The sequence below is a fragment of the Tachypleus tridentatus genome, chromosome 7, assembly GCF_004210375.1.
Source record: "Tachypleus tridentatus isolate NWPU-2018 chromosome 7, ASM421037v1, whole genome shotgun sequence".
In the NCBI taxonomy this organism is placed as follows: domain Eukaryota; kingdom Metazoa; phylum Arthropoda; class Merostomata; order Xiphosura; family Limulidae; genus Tachypleus; species Tachypleus tridentatus.
In genome coordinates, this window is record NC_134831.1 from 139,774,088 (window position 1) to 139,790,059 (window position 15,972).

The 15,972-nt window shown below is 36.5% G+C and overlaps 1 protein-coding gene across 4 annotated transcripts in view; it reads left to right on the forward strand.

Moving 5' to 3' along the window:
* The first annotated feature begins 1,313 nt into the window (after nt 1–1,313).
* The window catches only part of LOC143256736 (tubulin polymerization-promoting protein homolog), a 44,512-nt gene continuing 29,853 nt past the window's right edge, over nt 1,314–15,972 (forward strand). The window contains exon 1 of one of the 4 annotated variants that reach the window (XM_076514349.1): nt 1,314–1,471. Coding sequence is in view for 1 of the 4 variants with exons in the window: in XM_076514347.1 (XP_076370462.1) it covers nt 1,885–1,935 (51 nt within the window). In the remaining 3 variants the exon portion in view is untranslated. Of the gene's footprint in view, nt 1,472–1,789; nt 1,936–7,650; nt 7,794–15,972 lie in introns of those variants that run through there. The other 3 variants (XM_076514348.1, XM_076514347.1, XM_076514350.1) reach the window with 3 other exon arrangements.

The following is a 15,972-nucleotide window of genomic DNA, read 5'->3' on the forward strand; positions in this document are numbered from 1 at the left end:
AACCTGGTGCCACTGGTGATTGCATATTTCGATTTGAAACACCAGTAAAGAATAAGTGGTTTATAACAGTTCTAAGAACAAAGTAAGGTATATAATTTTTAGTATTTTTCTCCATAAATTTTGAATGTTTTTCTAAATGAAGTTGTAATGATAAAAGTAACTATTAGATACACATTTATGAATAAAATGCATTATTTTGACATGCAATGAAACTCAAAGGTGAAGAAATCATAGAAACAAATTTTCATTATTTTACCGGTAGTGTAGAGAGCAGGTGCATAAATAAACAAAAATTACGTCAATCGCATAAAACGATTCTCTTACTTTGGCTTAGCTGAAAAGATGTTCGTAAATAACCAGTTTTTTTACGCTGATGAGAAGAGTTATTACCAGTTAATGGACAAGCCAACATAGGAAGTTAAATACAACGTGTAAACATGTGGAATTGTACTTGAAAGGCTCGTTGTTGTTAGAACGTTTCAAATCACTTATAAGATGATGTTTGTTTTTGTTTTTTGAATTTCGCGCAAAGCTACACAAGGGCTATCTGCGCTAACCGTCCCTAATTTAGCAGTGTAAGGCTACAGGGAAGGCAGCTAGTCATCATCACCACCGCCAACTCTTGGGCTACTCTTTTAGCCACGCATGTGGGATTGCCCGTAACATTATAACCCTCCCCCATGGCTGAAGGGACGAGCATATTTGGTGCGACGGGGATTCGAACCCGCGACCCTCATATTACGAGTCGAGCGCCTTAACACATCTGGCCATGCCGTGGTACACTTATAAGAGAAACTAATATTGATTGAAGCAGCTTTTCCAATCTCACATAAACGTGCTAGTTGTTGTGTAACATTTTTTCATACCCCGATATATATATACCCTTTTTCATTACGAGAGAGTGGGCTAAAGACAAGCAACGTTTTTGTTTTTCCAGCTAAATGTATTACATCTCTTAACTTTATATCCCTTTTTTGTTTTTATACTGCTTAGTGAAAAACTATATCAAACTAGTCGATTGCTCATTGTTTTAGAAAAATATTAGCAAAGCTTTCGAATTGTTTCGTTACTACGATAACTCGCTTAAAATAAGAATGTATTCTCAAGACGGCTGGTATGGATAGTAAAACTTAATCAAAATAAACTCGGCAACATTCAAGTACGCTTAACTTTAAAACACTGTAAAGAAAATACTGTTGTCAATCTCGTGTAAACTGTCACGCTCCACGCACTAGCAACCCCTTATGTTTAAAATCGACTCTTCTTCCGATGACATCATCCCAAAAGTGAGTGAGTGCGAGGCTGTGAACACTTTTGTTTGACAAGTGCATGTCCTGCCATCTGACGGAGCAAATTGAAGTAAGTAAGCGGGCGGGCGTACCAACAAATGGCAAACTGCGTGTTGTCACTGTAATGCGAGTTCTATTGTATATTTTGGCAGTTCATCCTTTACAGATTATTCAAACTGAAGGTAAGATATAATTCGAACTATTTCTCGTGAGATAATGATTCTTTCATCAAATATCAAGCATCAAATTATTCCAACAGGTTTCTCGGATGTGGTGTTCACATCACACATAAACCTTATCTCGGTGTTGCCTGTAAATATCGATCGATGATATATTACATGGGCACGAGCCGCTTAACTATATTTGGAAGATTCTGATGATCAAGCTTTTATTGTGATGAGACAAGGCTAAAAAAAAAAATAGTTTATTAATCGTACAAAAACGTTTGTTCTCAAACGAATTTCGAGTTAATCTCGTGAATTAGTTAGCAATGTTACACATAACTAGAAGCTACAACCAAATCCTCGCAATGAAGGAGATGCTACAAGAGAAAGTGATAATTGTTGTTGCTGACTTCTCAGTACAAAGCTAAATAATGGACTATTTATACCTTGTTCAGGGATATCGAACTCTGAATTTTGTTGTTGTAAGTATATACACTTATTCCTAATCCATCGGTGACAAAAATTGTTGTTGTTTTCTTAGCGAAAGCTACACAATTTTTACACTGCTCGCCGCGAAAAATCTAACCCCGATTTTAGCATAGCAATTCTGTAACCTTACTGAGGAAGAAAGTGTCGTAACAGAGTACTGTAAAAGGAAAGTGGGTGTCTCATGCCAGCTTTCAAAATGTTCCCCATTTACTGGTTTTCTTAGCGCTTATAGTTTAATTTTTTACAACTCAGAAAAAAATCACTTACAGTACTTCCATCAAGAAGTACTGATAAAGATTTAATGTTTGATTGGTGATCGTATGCCGCAGAAAAAGAGAAATGTAAAGAAACGCAAAGTTTCTTCAAATGTTGTTTCATTAACATTTTACTGTTATATTGGGTTCTCTTGTGTCCATTTACCAAATAGCCATTTACGAAGCAAACACAACGATATTGTCGCGACCTTTGTGGATTCGTACTATTCATGGAGAACTACAATCTTCGTTGTGTTCCACTGTTACTTGTACAGAAATATTAAGTGTGTATACATGTTGTTTTTTTAGTGCAAAGCTATACAATAGGTTATCTGTGGCCTATTTACCGCGAGGAATCTAACCCTGGATTTTTAGCGTTGTACTTCAGTGAGCTTGCCGTTGACCTACTGGCAACAGGATCTCTAATTTGTGGAGATTGAGTTTACTTCAGTGGGCATAAATATATATATATGTATATTACTTTTATTAGTTTAAGTTCTGATCACCGTATTTTTATGCCTTACCTTCGTAATCACTTCACATGCGTGTTGTAATTTTGTTAATTTATATTTTACGAGAAATTAGGTCACGGATTAGCCCTGTCGTGGAGTTCTATTTTGGAACCATCAGAAACCAAATGGTTAAGCCGTTAATGTTTCATAAAAGTCACAGGCCATCTTTTAGCTTGCATTGACTGCTTTCAATTTGGTTAGTATTTCAAAACTACGAACGGCGGTAGGTAGTTCAAGTAGCTGTGCCGCAGATAGCCACAATAAACCAAAAGATTTTGGATCAAAACTCTTGGTTTGGTTTATTTTGAATTTCGCGCAAGGATACACGAGGGCTATCTGCGCTAGCCGTCCCTAATTTAGCAGTGTGTGTGTTTTTTTCTTTTAGCAAAGACACAACGGGCTATCTGCTGAGCCCACCGAGTGGAATCGAACCCCTGATTTTAGCGTTGTAAATCCGTAGACTTACCGTTGTACTAGCGGGGGGGCAATTTAACAGTGTAAGAGTAGAGGGAAGGCAGCTAGTCATCACCACCCACCCCCAACTCTTGGACTACTCTTTTACCAACAAATAATGGGATTGACCATAACATAATAACGTCCCAACGACTGAAAGGACGAACGTGTTTGGTGTGACGGGGATTCGAACCCATAACCCTCGGATCAAAGCTCTTGACTGAGATTAATATGTATGTGGCTAATTATTTATAAAACTGTTTCATAAGGCACAACCTAATCTAGTGATTTCTACATAAAACCTTATTAAGCACAGATACCCATAATATATTCAATAGTTTCCTTTGCTAACGTTTTTATAAAAAATATCTTTATATTTGCAAACTGCGAAATTTTTGTTGCTTTTTTATACTTAAAGAGTCGTGTTATAAAAGTGTAATGAGTGACAAATTAGAAGGGAAAAATCACATAGTTAGGTATTCATATTTAAATTGATTGAATCATTGGTCATTATTTTACAGCTATAAAAATATATATTTTTTCGAAAATGGCTTATTCTTGGAATTTCAGAACGTACAATCTGTTCGATCATTATAAGTTGGCGCTATTGTTAAATTAGATTAGTCCTGATACGATAAAACATATCTAAAACTGAGTGTTTTAAAGGTTTGAGCTAACCACATTCCAATATTTACATAATATATATGAATCAGTTTATACTTAAGCTTATGGAGATATAACGTCATCATTTAAATACTAGACCTATTTTTTCTGTGTACTTCAACAGTGTTGTACACAAAAGATACATATTTGAACTTGAATCAGTTAGACTAGAACTCTTCCACAATGCTTTTAAAAATAATCTTTTGAATTAAAGCATTTACATAATGAAACAAGTTTAAGTTTAATTCGCATGACAGTGTTCCTGTCATCAGCACAAACTTTGTGCTTCACCTATCTAGGTGTATGAACTTCATGAAAATATTTTCAGTGTAGCTTCCGCTTCCTTTCATCAAGATGAGAGTGGAAGTTAGTGAAAACGTTGCCTACATAGTTTATATAACGTAGCCATTTCAAACGATACAGGAAAGGATGTTACACAGCATGTAATACCACAAGTCAGTATTGGCACACACGTATGTAAACAAACCATTCGAAAGAATAAAGAGTTGTTACGCACGCGTACACACACACACACACGAACATATGTGTGTCTGTGTGCCCGCTCGTGAATAACCAGTTTTGTAAAGGCGCTTTGTCTGAATATTTCCATATTTTCAAACTTTAGTTAGTAGCCGACAGCCCAAAAATAAATAAACAGATCGCAAATTGTGGTTGTTCGAGGGTTCAAATAGTAAGGTTATCGACATTTTGGCGATCAGAATACATCAATCTTTGGAGTAATTAGCCCAGTAAAACAGGTTCAGTTAAGCTGTCCGTTTTGGTAGTGTATTATCTTGAAATAGACACTTTCCTCTTGTTGTTATAATTAGGATTTGGCCAACTACGTTTTCAAATATGTACATTTGTATATATAGGACTTTATGGCAGAACTCATGTAACCAGTTATGAAGGTGTTCTTTGAATTAATAAAAAGCTTTAACGTTTAATCCTCGAATGTTAGAAGTTTACAACACTCACTGAAATGGATGTAGTTTTCAGCTACAGAAACTTGTTTTATGGTTTTAACAGCAATTCTTAAAAATTTGTTCTTTCAATTAACCAAAAAGCTAATAATTTTAATTCTTGAACATTAGAACTTTACATCATTCACTGAAATGAATGTAGTTTTAAGCTACACAAAAAAAAAATGTTTTATGGTTCTAACTGCAGTTTTTAACAAAATGTGTTGGAAGAACAACCATGCCTGTACCTGATAAAATAAAGTTTCCAGCTCTGCAATTAACAGAACTGAGAAACAGACAATTAGATAGACAGGACACTCTCTGAAATAGGCCCGGGTTGACCCGGTGGTTAAGGCACTCGCCTCCTAATCCGAGGGATGCGGGTTCGAATCCTTGTCGCACCAAACATGCTCGCCCTTTCAGTCGTTGGGGCGTTATTATGTGAAAGTCAACCCCACTATTTGTTGTTAAAAGAACAGCTTAAGAGATGGCGGTGGGTGGTAATGACTAGATGCCTTTCATCTAGTCTTACACTGTGAAGTTAGGGACAGCTAGCGCAGATAGCCCTCGAGTTGCTTTGCACCAAATTCAAAACAACCCAAATTCTCTCTGAAATTTAACAAACATTCTATATATATCATAATTATATTTTACCTTTCTACAAAAGTAGCTGTTATTTAACAGTGTCAGTGCTGCATTTCTGTCTAAGATACATTTGCCGTTTACAGTGTAGTGGTGTACCTCTGTATAATATACGCTTTGTTGTTTACAGTTTATAAGATACTTTGTTGTTTCCAATGTCAGTGTTTTATCTATGTATAAGAAATACTTCATTGTTTGCAGTGTAACATTGTGCTTATGTATTAGAGACACTTTGTTCATTGTATTGATATTCTCTGTATGATAGATAGTTTATTATGAACAGTATCGACAATGTAGTCCTTAACAATGGAAACTTTACTGTTTATAACGTAACCTCACAATGATTTCGTCGAATAATTTATGCTGCCTACGCACTGTTTAATAGAGAAGAATAGATAAAAACAAAAAATATGAAGCATCTTACGTCACACATACATATAGAAATTAGTAAGTCACGTCGACATGACGAGCCAACAGAGGGATGCATAGTTCTCAGACTCAGTTTGTAAACTGAAACAACATCGCGCTAACTGTCGCGTCCTAAAGCCTGAGAAAGTTAAACACAAAACCAACAAGATCTCTTCGCGCATGTTTATTTTGTGTGGATCTATTAGGTTAGTTGAAAGAAACTGTTTATGTACATGCAATGATTTTCTAAAACTCCCCCCAGCGTACACACATGCAGATTGTATGTCAAGGATAGAGAAACAGCGACCGAAAACAAAAGTTGTGACCTTTCTAAGACCTTTTCTGTGAATTAAGTTTTTCATGAGTCTTAACCCACAGATACTCTACTCTCAGCTGTGTTCCATGGCCTCTATACGTTATATATAACACAACTATGGCGATGAGGCGTTAACATCGGTAGAAAGTAAACTTACTCTTGTTAAGCAACTGTACTACCTTTGCATAACTCTGGATGAAAATCACTCCATAATCTATGTATTGTTGTAATTCGAGCATATATGTATATACACAGTCGTGCGACTGACAAAATAAAATTACTTAACTAAATGTAAAGGATTTAAAGCTATATATACTTAAGTATTTCTATTGTCAACGTTAAGATTCTATCCTTTTTCACTACAAATTACTTTGCTATTTTTCGTGTGTTATGTAACCAAGTGTTTAAAAGAGTGTCTATATCTCGTGATAAAAGTATAGATATTATTAAAAGGTTACAAATAAGTTTGTTGTTCTTTTTTTTCTTTCTTCGTTTTTCGCGATAAGATAATAACGTGAGTTTTAGAACATGAAAACATGTTGGATTGCCTGACCCTTCCCTTTCTGTCGGTATTTATACAAACATTCATAATAAGAGCACGTGATATCACAGTGTTATACAAATCTCATTCTGGTAGCACCCAGCATAGCACATTATGTGTTTATATGAGGGCAAATGTTCAAGTGTGAAGCATAGAATACCTGTTTGCCCGGCACAGCCAGGTGGTTAAGGCACTCGACTCGTAACCTGAGGGTCGCGGGTTTGAATTTCTGTCACACCAAACATGCTCGCCCTTTCAGCCGTGGAGGCGTTCTAATGTAACGGTCAATCTCAATATTTGTTGGTAAAAGAGTTGCCCAAGAGTTGGTGGTGAGTGGTGATGACTAGCTGCCTTCCCTCTAGTCTTACACTGCTAAATTAGGGACGGCTAGCGCTGATAGCCATCGTGTAGCTTTGCGCGAAATTCAAAATAAACCAATATCTGTTGTTTTTTTTTTTTAAAACAATATATAAAAACATGATGTGCACAGCAGACTTTTATGTGACATGCAGGAGCACTCGATAATAATAATAAATGCTTTGAGCTATTCGTTGACGTTCCAGTAATATCAATGAATATAAAAGATTTGATGTACAACTTATTCAACTCAGAAAATCCTCAAAGATTGTTACTATTATGAAAAACAAATATATAGTTTATATAAAGTTTGCATATACGATTAACATATTTAAACAGCAAATTCTGCGTGTGTGTGGCGCCGAAGAAAGTGGTGAATCACCAATGTAGTTTACTGTATTAATCAGTAAGTGTGTTGATATATTTCAGCTAAAATGACTTCAAGATAATCAGGTAGTAATAACAGCTTTCTGGATAAATGTTCATCCGTTGAAAGAATGAGGCAGACTTGGCCTGTTAATAAGTATTGCCGCGCTATGAATCCGAGAGTTTATGGTTTCTTCTCCTTGCTGCAAAAATGCGCCTTGCACTTTGAGACCGTGGGCGTGTTCTACGAGTGAGAGTTCAGTCGTTTATCAATATAAGACCGGGGATGGTTGTGCGTAGACGAACCTACTGTAAAACAAACAACTAAACGTGACGTGTTGTTAAGTGTGTAAAGACAGCAGGATAGGATCACTCGGGTAAGTAACAGAGAATACAATATTTTTATTTTATGATACAAGCGCAATAATACCAAAAGGATAAGAGGAGAGAGGAATAATACAATTATTGAGATGTAGCACGACCATAGCGTTTGGGTGATTCAATTTAAGGATTACTTAGGTCAAAGAAAATAGCACGGTAAAATGGTACACAGCCATGCACTTTTTAGAGGTCAGAATCTGAGGAAATGCTCCAACATCTACCACTATATTCATATTTTCTGCTTTTGAGTCAGATATTGGTTCTTAAAGATTAAGACTAATAAACAGCTAAATTTGAACTGAAAATACAAACCAATCATTAACCAGAGTGAAACATAAATTGATTGTGTGGTTGTTGTTGGTTTTGTTTTTAAATTCAATGTTATTTGTTTATTATTTCTAACTAAATAAAATATTTTTGTTTTTGTTTTTTTTAATTTCGTGCATAGCTACACGAGGGCTATCAGCGCTAGCCGTCCCTAATTTTGCAGTGTAAATCTAGAGGGAAGGCAGCTAGTCATCACCACCCACCGCCAACTCTTGGGCAACTCTTTTACCAATGAATAGTGGGATTGGCCGTCCGATTATAGCGCCCCCACGGCTGAAAGGTCGAGCATGTTTGCTGCGACGGGGATTCAAACACGCAACGCTCATATTAAAGTGAATAAAATATGTATATCATCACACTACAGTGGAACTTTTGTTTATATGCATGATACTGGAAAAACTTTTTCATTACACAATATGCAAACCCAACTTCGCGAAATTTTTATCTTGTGCATATGTAGATTTGCAATAGGGGTCACGATTTTCGCGTTTCGCCTTCATTTTCCGTCACGGAGAACTTTATTTTTTTCATTTGAATGTACAGAAAAAAATTGGGCAGCCGAATATGCTGCGCGTAATGGAGCAAAACGAAGGTAAAGACGTTTACGGAGTTATAAAGCAATGAATAATGTCAGAAACAGTTGTGTGCTATCAGTGTTTCAACTAGAAACCGAGTATTAAAACAAAAACTGTCATTTGTGGTTACACATTGGAAAAAAAACATGTCGTCGGTGTTTGGGTAAGAAAAGTTCATACCCTGGAGGGTCAGGTTCTCTGTGACTTCTTCCTCCTCCCCGTACTTATGTTCTTGACGGATTGGTATTTATACGAGGGCTGTTCAGAAAAAAAGCGGACTGACGTCATAAAACAAAATGTACTTTATTTAGAAGTTACAGGTCTGGGACCCCTTCAATGTACTCTCCTCCCCAACGCACACACTTATCCCAACGGTGTTTCCACTTGTTGAAACAGTCCTGGTACGCTTCTTTTGTAATGTCCTCCAGCTCCTTCGTCGCATTTGCCTTAATCTCGGGAATCGTCTCAAATCTTCTTCCTTTTAAGGGTCTTTTGAGTTTGGGGAAAAAGAAAGAATCGCAAGGAGCAAGGTCAGGTGAGTAGGGGGGTGGGGAAGAACAGTGATCGAGTGTTTGGCCAAAAACTCACGAGTTCTGAGGCACAAATTTCGCAGCAACGCGGTGCATCTTCAATTTTTCGGTCAAAATCTCGTAACAAGATCCAACTGATACCCCACACTCTTCAGCAAGCTCCCTGACAGTCAGACGTCGATTTGCCCGCACCAGGGTGTTGATTTTGTCGACGTGTGGGTCGTCATTTGACGTGGAAGGACGTCCAGGGGGCTCATCATCTTCAATGGACTGTCGATCATCCTTAAAACGTTCATGCCACTTGAAACATGCCGTACGCTTCATAGCAACATCACCGTAAGCCGTGTTAAGCATAGCAAAAGTTTCAGTCGCAGATTTTCCAAGTTTAACACAAAATTTCACAGCAAGTCGTTGCTTCTTCAGGTCATTCATTTTGAAATCCGCCAAACGAAAAAATCGCACTTCACTTAAAACCGCGTAGTTAATACACAAATAAAGATATCTGCAATCGGGAAATGGCGTCGTAATCAGCTGATCTTTGCGAACCTAGCGACACCAAGCGGATTCCCTGGAACCAACTGGAGCCGCGCAATTCTTGATTGATTGATTGTTTTGGAATTTCGCACAAAGCTACTCGAGGGCTATCTGTGCTAGCCGTCCCTAATTTAGCAGTGTAAGACTAGAGGAAAGGCAGCTAGTCATCACCACCCACCGCCAACTCTTGGGCTACTCTTTTACCAACGAATAGTGGGATTGACCGCCACATTATACACCCCCACGGCTGGGAGGGCGAGCATGTTTAGCACGACGCGGGCGCGAACCAGCGACCCTCGGATTACGAGTCGCACGCCTTACGCGCTCGGCCATGCCAGGCCGTACCGCGCAATTCAAACAGTCCGCGTATTTTTTGAACAGACCTCGTAATTGTAGAACTGAATATTATTTTGATCCTTTTCAGGACAATGTCCATGTATTGTGGCTCATAAACAGTGATTATTTTATTCTATCAGCAGAATGTCAAGTTTATTGGTGGCATTTTTTTATTGTTTAATACATATATATATATGTGTATATATTTTTATTATTATCTTATTATTATTATTTAAAATTTATATATATTTTTATTTATTTATTTTAATATTTAAAATAAAAGTTAACTGGGAAGAGATATTTAGCGCTAGCTTCATCATGTATGAGGTACCTGTCTAGTTTCCATAGTAATTCGTTTTTCATCTAATTCTTATTAAAGTACATTATTGTAATATGTAGGAGTCTGTCTGGTATGGGTGGTATAATTTGGAAAAAACTTGGCAAAATATTCTCGAAGCAGGGTGCAAATATGACGTCATGAATACGTCACTCGCGGATTTAATTGTTCTTCACAAATCACATAGTTACAAAGCAATGAATATCATCAGAAAAAAAAATTAACAGAAATTACTATACAAAGTTGCAAATCACTCATAGCCACCAAAACCGTTATCCCCACCAATTGCTGGCACCTCAAGTGAGCACTGGCGCCACGGGTAATTGGATAGTGCATATAATAACACATGTACGAAACTTATACTTGTATATAATACTATTTGTGTTTTACATATGCGCAGTTTACATAATTATTCAGCTTGGATAATAATACTGCAACATACTCTTTATTTTGGTGGGGGTCATTTAAATTATCGGGTGAAAATATGCAAAGCCAGTTCATGTAGCGATAACAAAGTAATTTATTTCTTCCTTAACATTTTCTACAGGCTACTATCATTTGTACACAGTTGTAGGTCTAGATTCACAAATAATTTTCACTTTCGAAAAATATTTAGTTGTTAATGATACAATTTTACTGCTATTTGATCGAGTAACTAAATTCATTGATCTGAATACTCCACTAATTTCTCAGTCACTCAACAAAGTGAAATTTACTCAGCACTTCACTGATTCTCCTATTTATAAGATATTTTGTTTTAGAAATTTTGTAAAGTATTTCGATCACTAACATTCCCGAATGGTCTAAATATTCTAGATCTGTTTTTATAAACTTTCTAAATTCATCTTCATCATCACGTTCATGCGTGCCATTTTTCCGCTGAAACGCGGATTTCCGCGGTTTTCAAACGGCCAACGATCACCCATGAGATTCGTGTAAATTCGAGGAGAAAATATGAGCGATTTGGGGGCCGGGTAGGTGGTTTTTGAGGAGAAATCGTATTTTTTCAATGTTTATTGCAGAAAAAAAAAAATCTGACCGCCCTCTTGGAGGCAGTCTCGTTTCGTCTCGTTGCAGGTCTCGTGGTCTGGTATCGTGTGCATACCAAACGATAAAATATTCTCTACGCTCCAAAGAAACAACAGCAATTGAAATGTTTAAAAGGAAAGATGTTCATTTTGATCCTGTAGACAAGAGAATGTGTAAGGACATTAGATCAGCAGCTTCAAAGTATACCTCAAAGCTGAGGGAGAATCAGAAGAAAAGGGCAGAAAGGCTTGAGGCCTATGGTTTTGTGAAATCTGGCCCAGCCACCTTGGCTAAAGAAAAAGTCCAGAGAGCTGCCCATTCAGAGAAGGAGAGAAAAAAAGCTCGGAAGAGAGCACTGGAAACCCTTGTCTCGAAAAAGAGGAAAGTAGCCAAGATTGATTAAAGGAAATTAAGTGATTTGAAATTTGACTGTAATTTATGCAGCAGAGCAGAAGTTGATATCAGTGACTGAAAAACATTTTATTATAATCTGCATCATACAGTGCCAGTGCTTTATTTTAAAGCATATCATTAATTTTATTTTGAAGCAATGTCAAAGCTTTCCTTGATTTGCTGTTTCAGTTTGTATTGTGAAAGAATGAAAAATATACTGAAATTGAGGTACCAGTAATTTACTGACAAGATTGTATAGATGAACAAGTTTTACTGTAGGTAGTCATGTAGAGTAATTTTAAGTAATTTGAAATTTTAATGGAATACATGCAGCAGAGCAGTAGTTGTTGATGTCAGTGACTGTACAAAATTTAATTTCTTTGTTTGTTTGTTTTGGAATTTCGCACAAAGCTACTCGAGGGCTATCTGTGCTAGCCGTCCCTAATTTAGCAGTGTAAGACCAGAGGGAAGGCAGCTAGTCATCACCACCCACCGCCAACTCTTGGGCTACTCTTTTACCAACGAATAGTGGGATTGACCGTCACATATACACCCTCACGGCTGGGAGGGCGAGCATGTTTTAGCGCGACGCGGGATCGAACCCGCGACCCTCGGATTACGAGTCGCACGCCTTAAGCGCTTGGCCATGCCATTTAATTTCTGAGGCATATCACTGATATCAGTAGTTTAATATTGAACCATATCAGTAGTTGAATTTTTAAGCAATGTCGTAGCTTTCCTTCGTATGCTGTTTTAGTTTGTATTGTCAATTTGTGAAAATATGGAAAATTCACTGACATTAAGGTACCAGTAGTATAATGACAAGATTGCATAGATGAACAATTTGAACTGTAGGTAGTCATGATTAGTCAAAAGAGTAATTTTATGTGATTTGAAAATTGTATGGAATATATGCAGCAGAGAAGTAGTTATTGGCAATGACTGTAAAACATTTAATTGGCAGCATACCAGTAGTTGATGATGATGATGTTATTGATGACAAAAAGGATAATAATGAAATGATTTGTATTTGAAATATTTACTGAGTTATTTTGGCTTTATTAACTCATATTACTAATATATTTTGATTTAGAAAAAATTAAACTGAATAAATAGCAAATAAACAATCTTAAATTTCATTTATTTACTTTTTATTTTATTTGTTAATTTTAGATATTTTGATATATCTTCTAAAATGAATGCAAATTAAAGAATAAATCAATCTGCTAAAACTGTAAATGAAAGTTATAGTTTTTATTAGTTTGATTTAGTCTTTTAATTTCCTTTTGTTATTTTATATGATATATATTGTGTACTTTTCCAACATTGCAATGTCAAAAAACATAAAGAAATTATGTCCCAGATTGCACCAAATCACACCAAATAGCATCCATTTTTTTTTAATTTCCCGGTGGGCATGCCCCCGGACACCCCAAGTCAGGCGCTGTGGCGCCTCTAGCGCCAGGCTATATACCTTTTCCTCTTTTTTTCATAAATTTCATTGGCATGCCTGCACGTTAAAAGCTCCCTTTATCAAACAGTTGAATTAAAACGTTAAAAATACAGCTAATAACAATAAATATAATAACAATAACAATAATTCAACAGTATCTGCTCTTCTAGTTTACTTAAACATATTCTTTTTTGCTTTTAATCGTGGGTTTCATTAATGGCGTTTTCTCCTGTTGGCGCTGTGGTTGCTCTAGGAACAAGATTTGCTGGTTTGCCAATTCGTTTCTTCTTTGTGGTATTTGTTGGATTTTAGATACCCAGGAGGGTTAGGTGCAAAAGAATTCTTCCTCCTAGCCAGTGGCCCGGTATGGCTAGGTGGGTTAAAATACTCGACTCATAATATGAGGGTCGCGGGTTCGAATCCCGGTCGCACCAAACATTCTCGCCTTTTCAGCCGTGGGGGCGTTATAATGTGACGGTCAATCCCACTATTCATTGGCAAAAGAGTAGCCCAAGAGTTGGCGGTGATGACTAGCTGCCTTCCTTCTAGTCTTACACTGCTAAATTAGGGACGACTAGCGCAGATAGCCCTCGAGTAGCTTTGTGCGAAACTCAAAAACAAACAAACAAACTAATAAAGCGATAATAATAATAATAGTTTTTACAAAAATTATGTTGAAATAAAAAAATTACATAATGTTTAGTATTAATTCGTACCAGACAAGTCTCGTCTCTGAGGGACTTAAATAAAATCGATAATAATTATAATTAACCAACTTAATCTAATTCACACTAGAATATTTGTTGATCGCGATATAAACATAGAGCGTGTAGACTACTACTAGTATTACGTATGCCTTATCCCTGTAAGCCTAAAAAGCCCTGATATTGGGAAAAAGGCTTCATCAGCACAGGATATAAGTGTAGTGTGGTTATCAAATTATAAAACAGTCTTCTTTGTTCTAGCTGTTGGGTTCTTTGAATTTCAATACATTTAATCATTATCTATTAACCAGTTAGGCCTAACCGAGGTAACAAAATTCACTTTTAACTATTGGTACATTGAATTGCTTGTACACTTTGTGGTGTGTTAGACATTAGCACACGTTACACTGTGATGCATGTTTTCATTCCACATATTTTACATAATAGGGGCATCAATACCTGTTTTAGTTTGTTTCTAGTGGAGTAACTGTAATACAGAAAAACTATATACAAACGCTGGATCACAAAATTACCATTATAATGATTTACAAACATACTGTAGCTATTTGACAGTTTTTTTGTTTTAATACTCGGTATATAGTTGAAACACTGATAACACACAATTGTTTCTGACGTTATTCATCGCTTTATAACTCCGTAAACGTCTTTACCTTCGTTTTGCTCCACTACGCGCAGCATATTCGGCTGCCCAATTTTTTCTGTACATTCGAATGAAAAAAAATAAAGTATTCCGTGACGGAGAATGAAGGCGAGACGCGAAAATCGTGACCCCTATTGCAAATCTACATACGCACAAGATAAAAATTTCGCGAAGTTGGGGTTGCATATTGTGTAATGGAAAAGTTTTTCCAGTATCATGCATATAAACAAAAGTTCCACTGTAGTGTGATGATATACATATTTTATTCACTTTAATATGAGCGTTGCGTGTTTGAATCCCCGTCGCACCAAACATGCTCGACCTTTCAGCCGTGGGTGCGTTATAATCGGACGGTCAATCCCACTATTCACTGGTAGAAGAGTTGCCCAAGAGTTGGCGGTGGGTGGTGATAACTAACTGCCTTCCCTCTATTTTTACACTGCTAAAATAGGGGCGGCTAGCGCAGATAGCTCTTGAGTAGCTTTGATCGACATTTAAAACAAACCAAACCGTACACTTCCACAACCTCGACATTAAAAATGCGTCATGATGAAACGCTATCTAGTGTTACAAAACATACTGTAGTCCCTTCTACTTGGCTATAAACAGCCTTGTTGTATTGCCAAAAAGTATTTATTTTACATAATCATTCATTAATCAGTAGCAAAATTAGGGCCAGGTGTTCCTTATTTTATCCCGTCTTGGGTATAACGTTATTATTATATTCAATGAAAGATATGCGAGTAATATAAAAATACTATATTTCGTTTTTAAATAGTGAAATAAGTCACATTTTATTACTAAATAGCGAAGATATCCAGCTTTGCTCAGGTTATAAGGTTGATATATTCCATATGATAATATTGTTGTTTGTAATGAAGCACAAAACTACGTAAAGGATTATTTGTGCTTTATCTACCACGGGTCTCGAAACCTGGTTTCTAGCAGTATAAGTCCGGAAACATACCATTGTGCCACTGGAAGGCAGATTACCATCTCATTGTGTATATTCTAAACCTATTTCACAATAGAAGAACAGTGAAAATGTTTTTAAAATATTTTTACTTCATAGGAACATATAAAGTCGTACAGCGTGATAATCGTTACTGTTATCAAATACAAAACAAATGTATTGCAACCAAACTTGTACGCCATTCTTGGTTTAACGACCTTACGCAATAGTTGTTCTTAAGGTTCCAAAGTTTTCAAAATTTGTTTTTGTTCAGTCACTAAAACACTTAACCAGAAAATTGTGAGATTTTAAATATACTCATCAAAAAAAGAAACGCAAAAGGC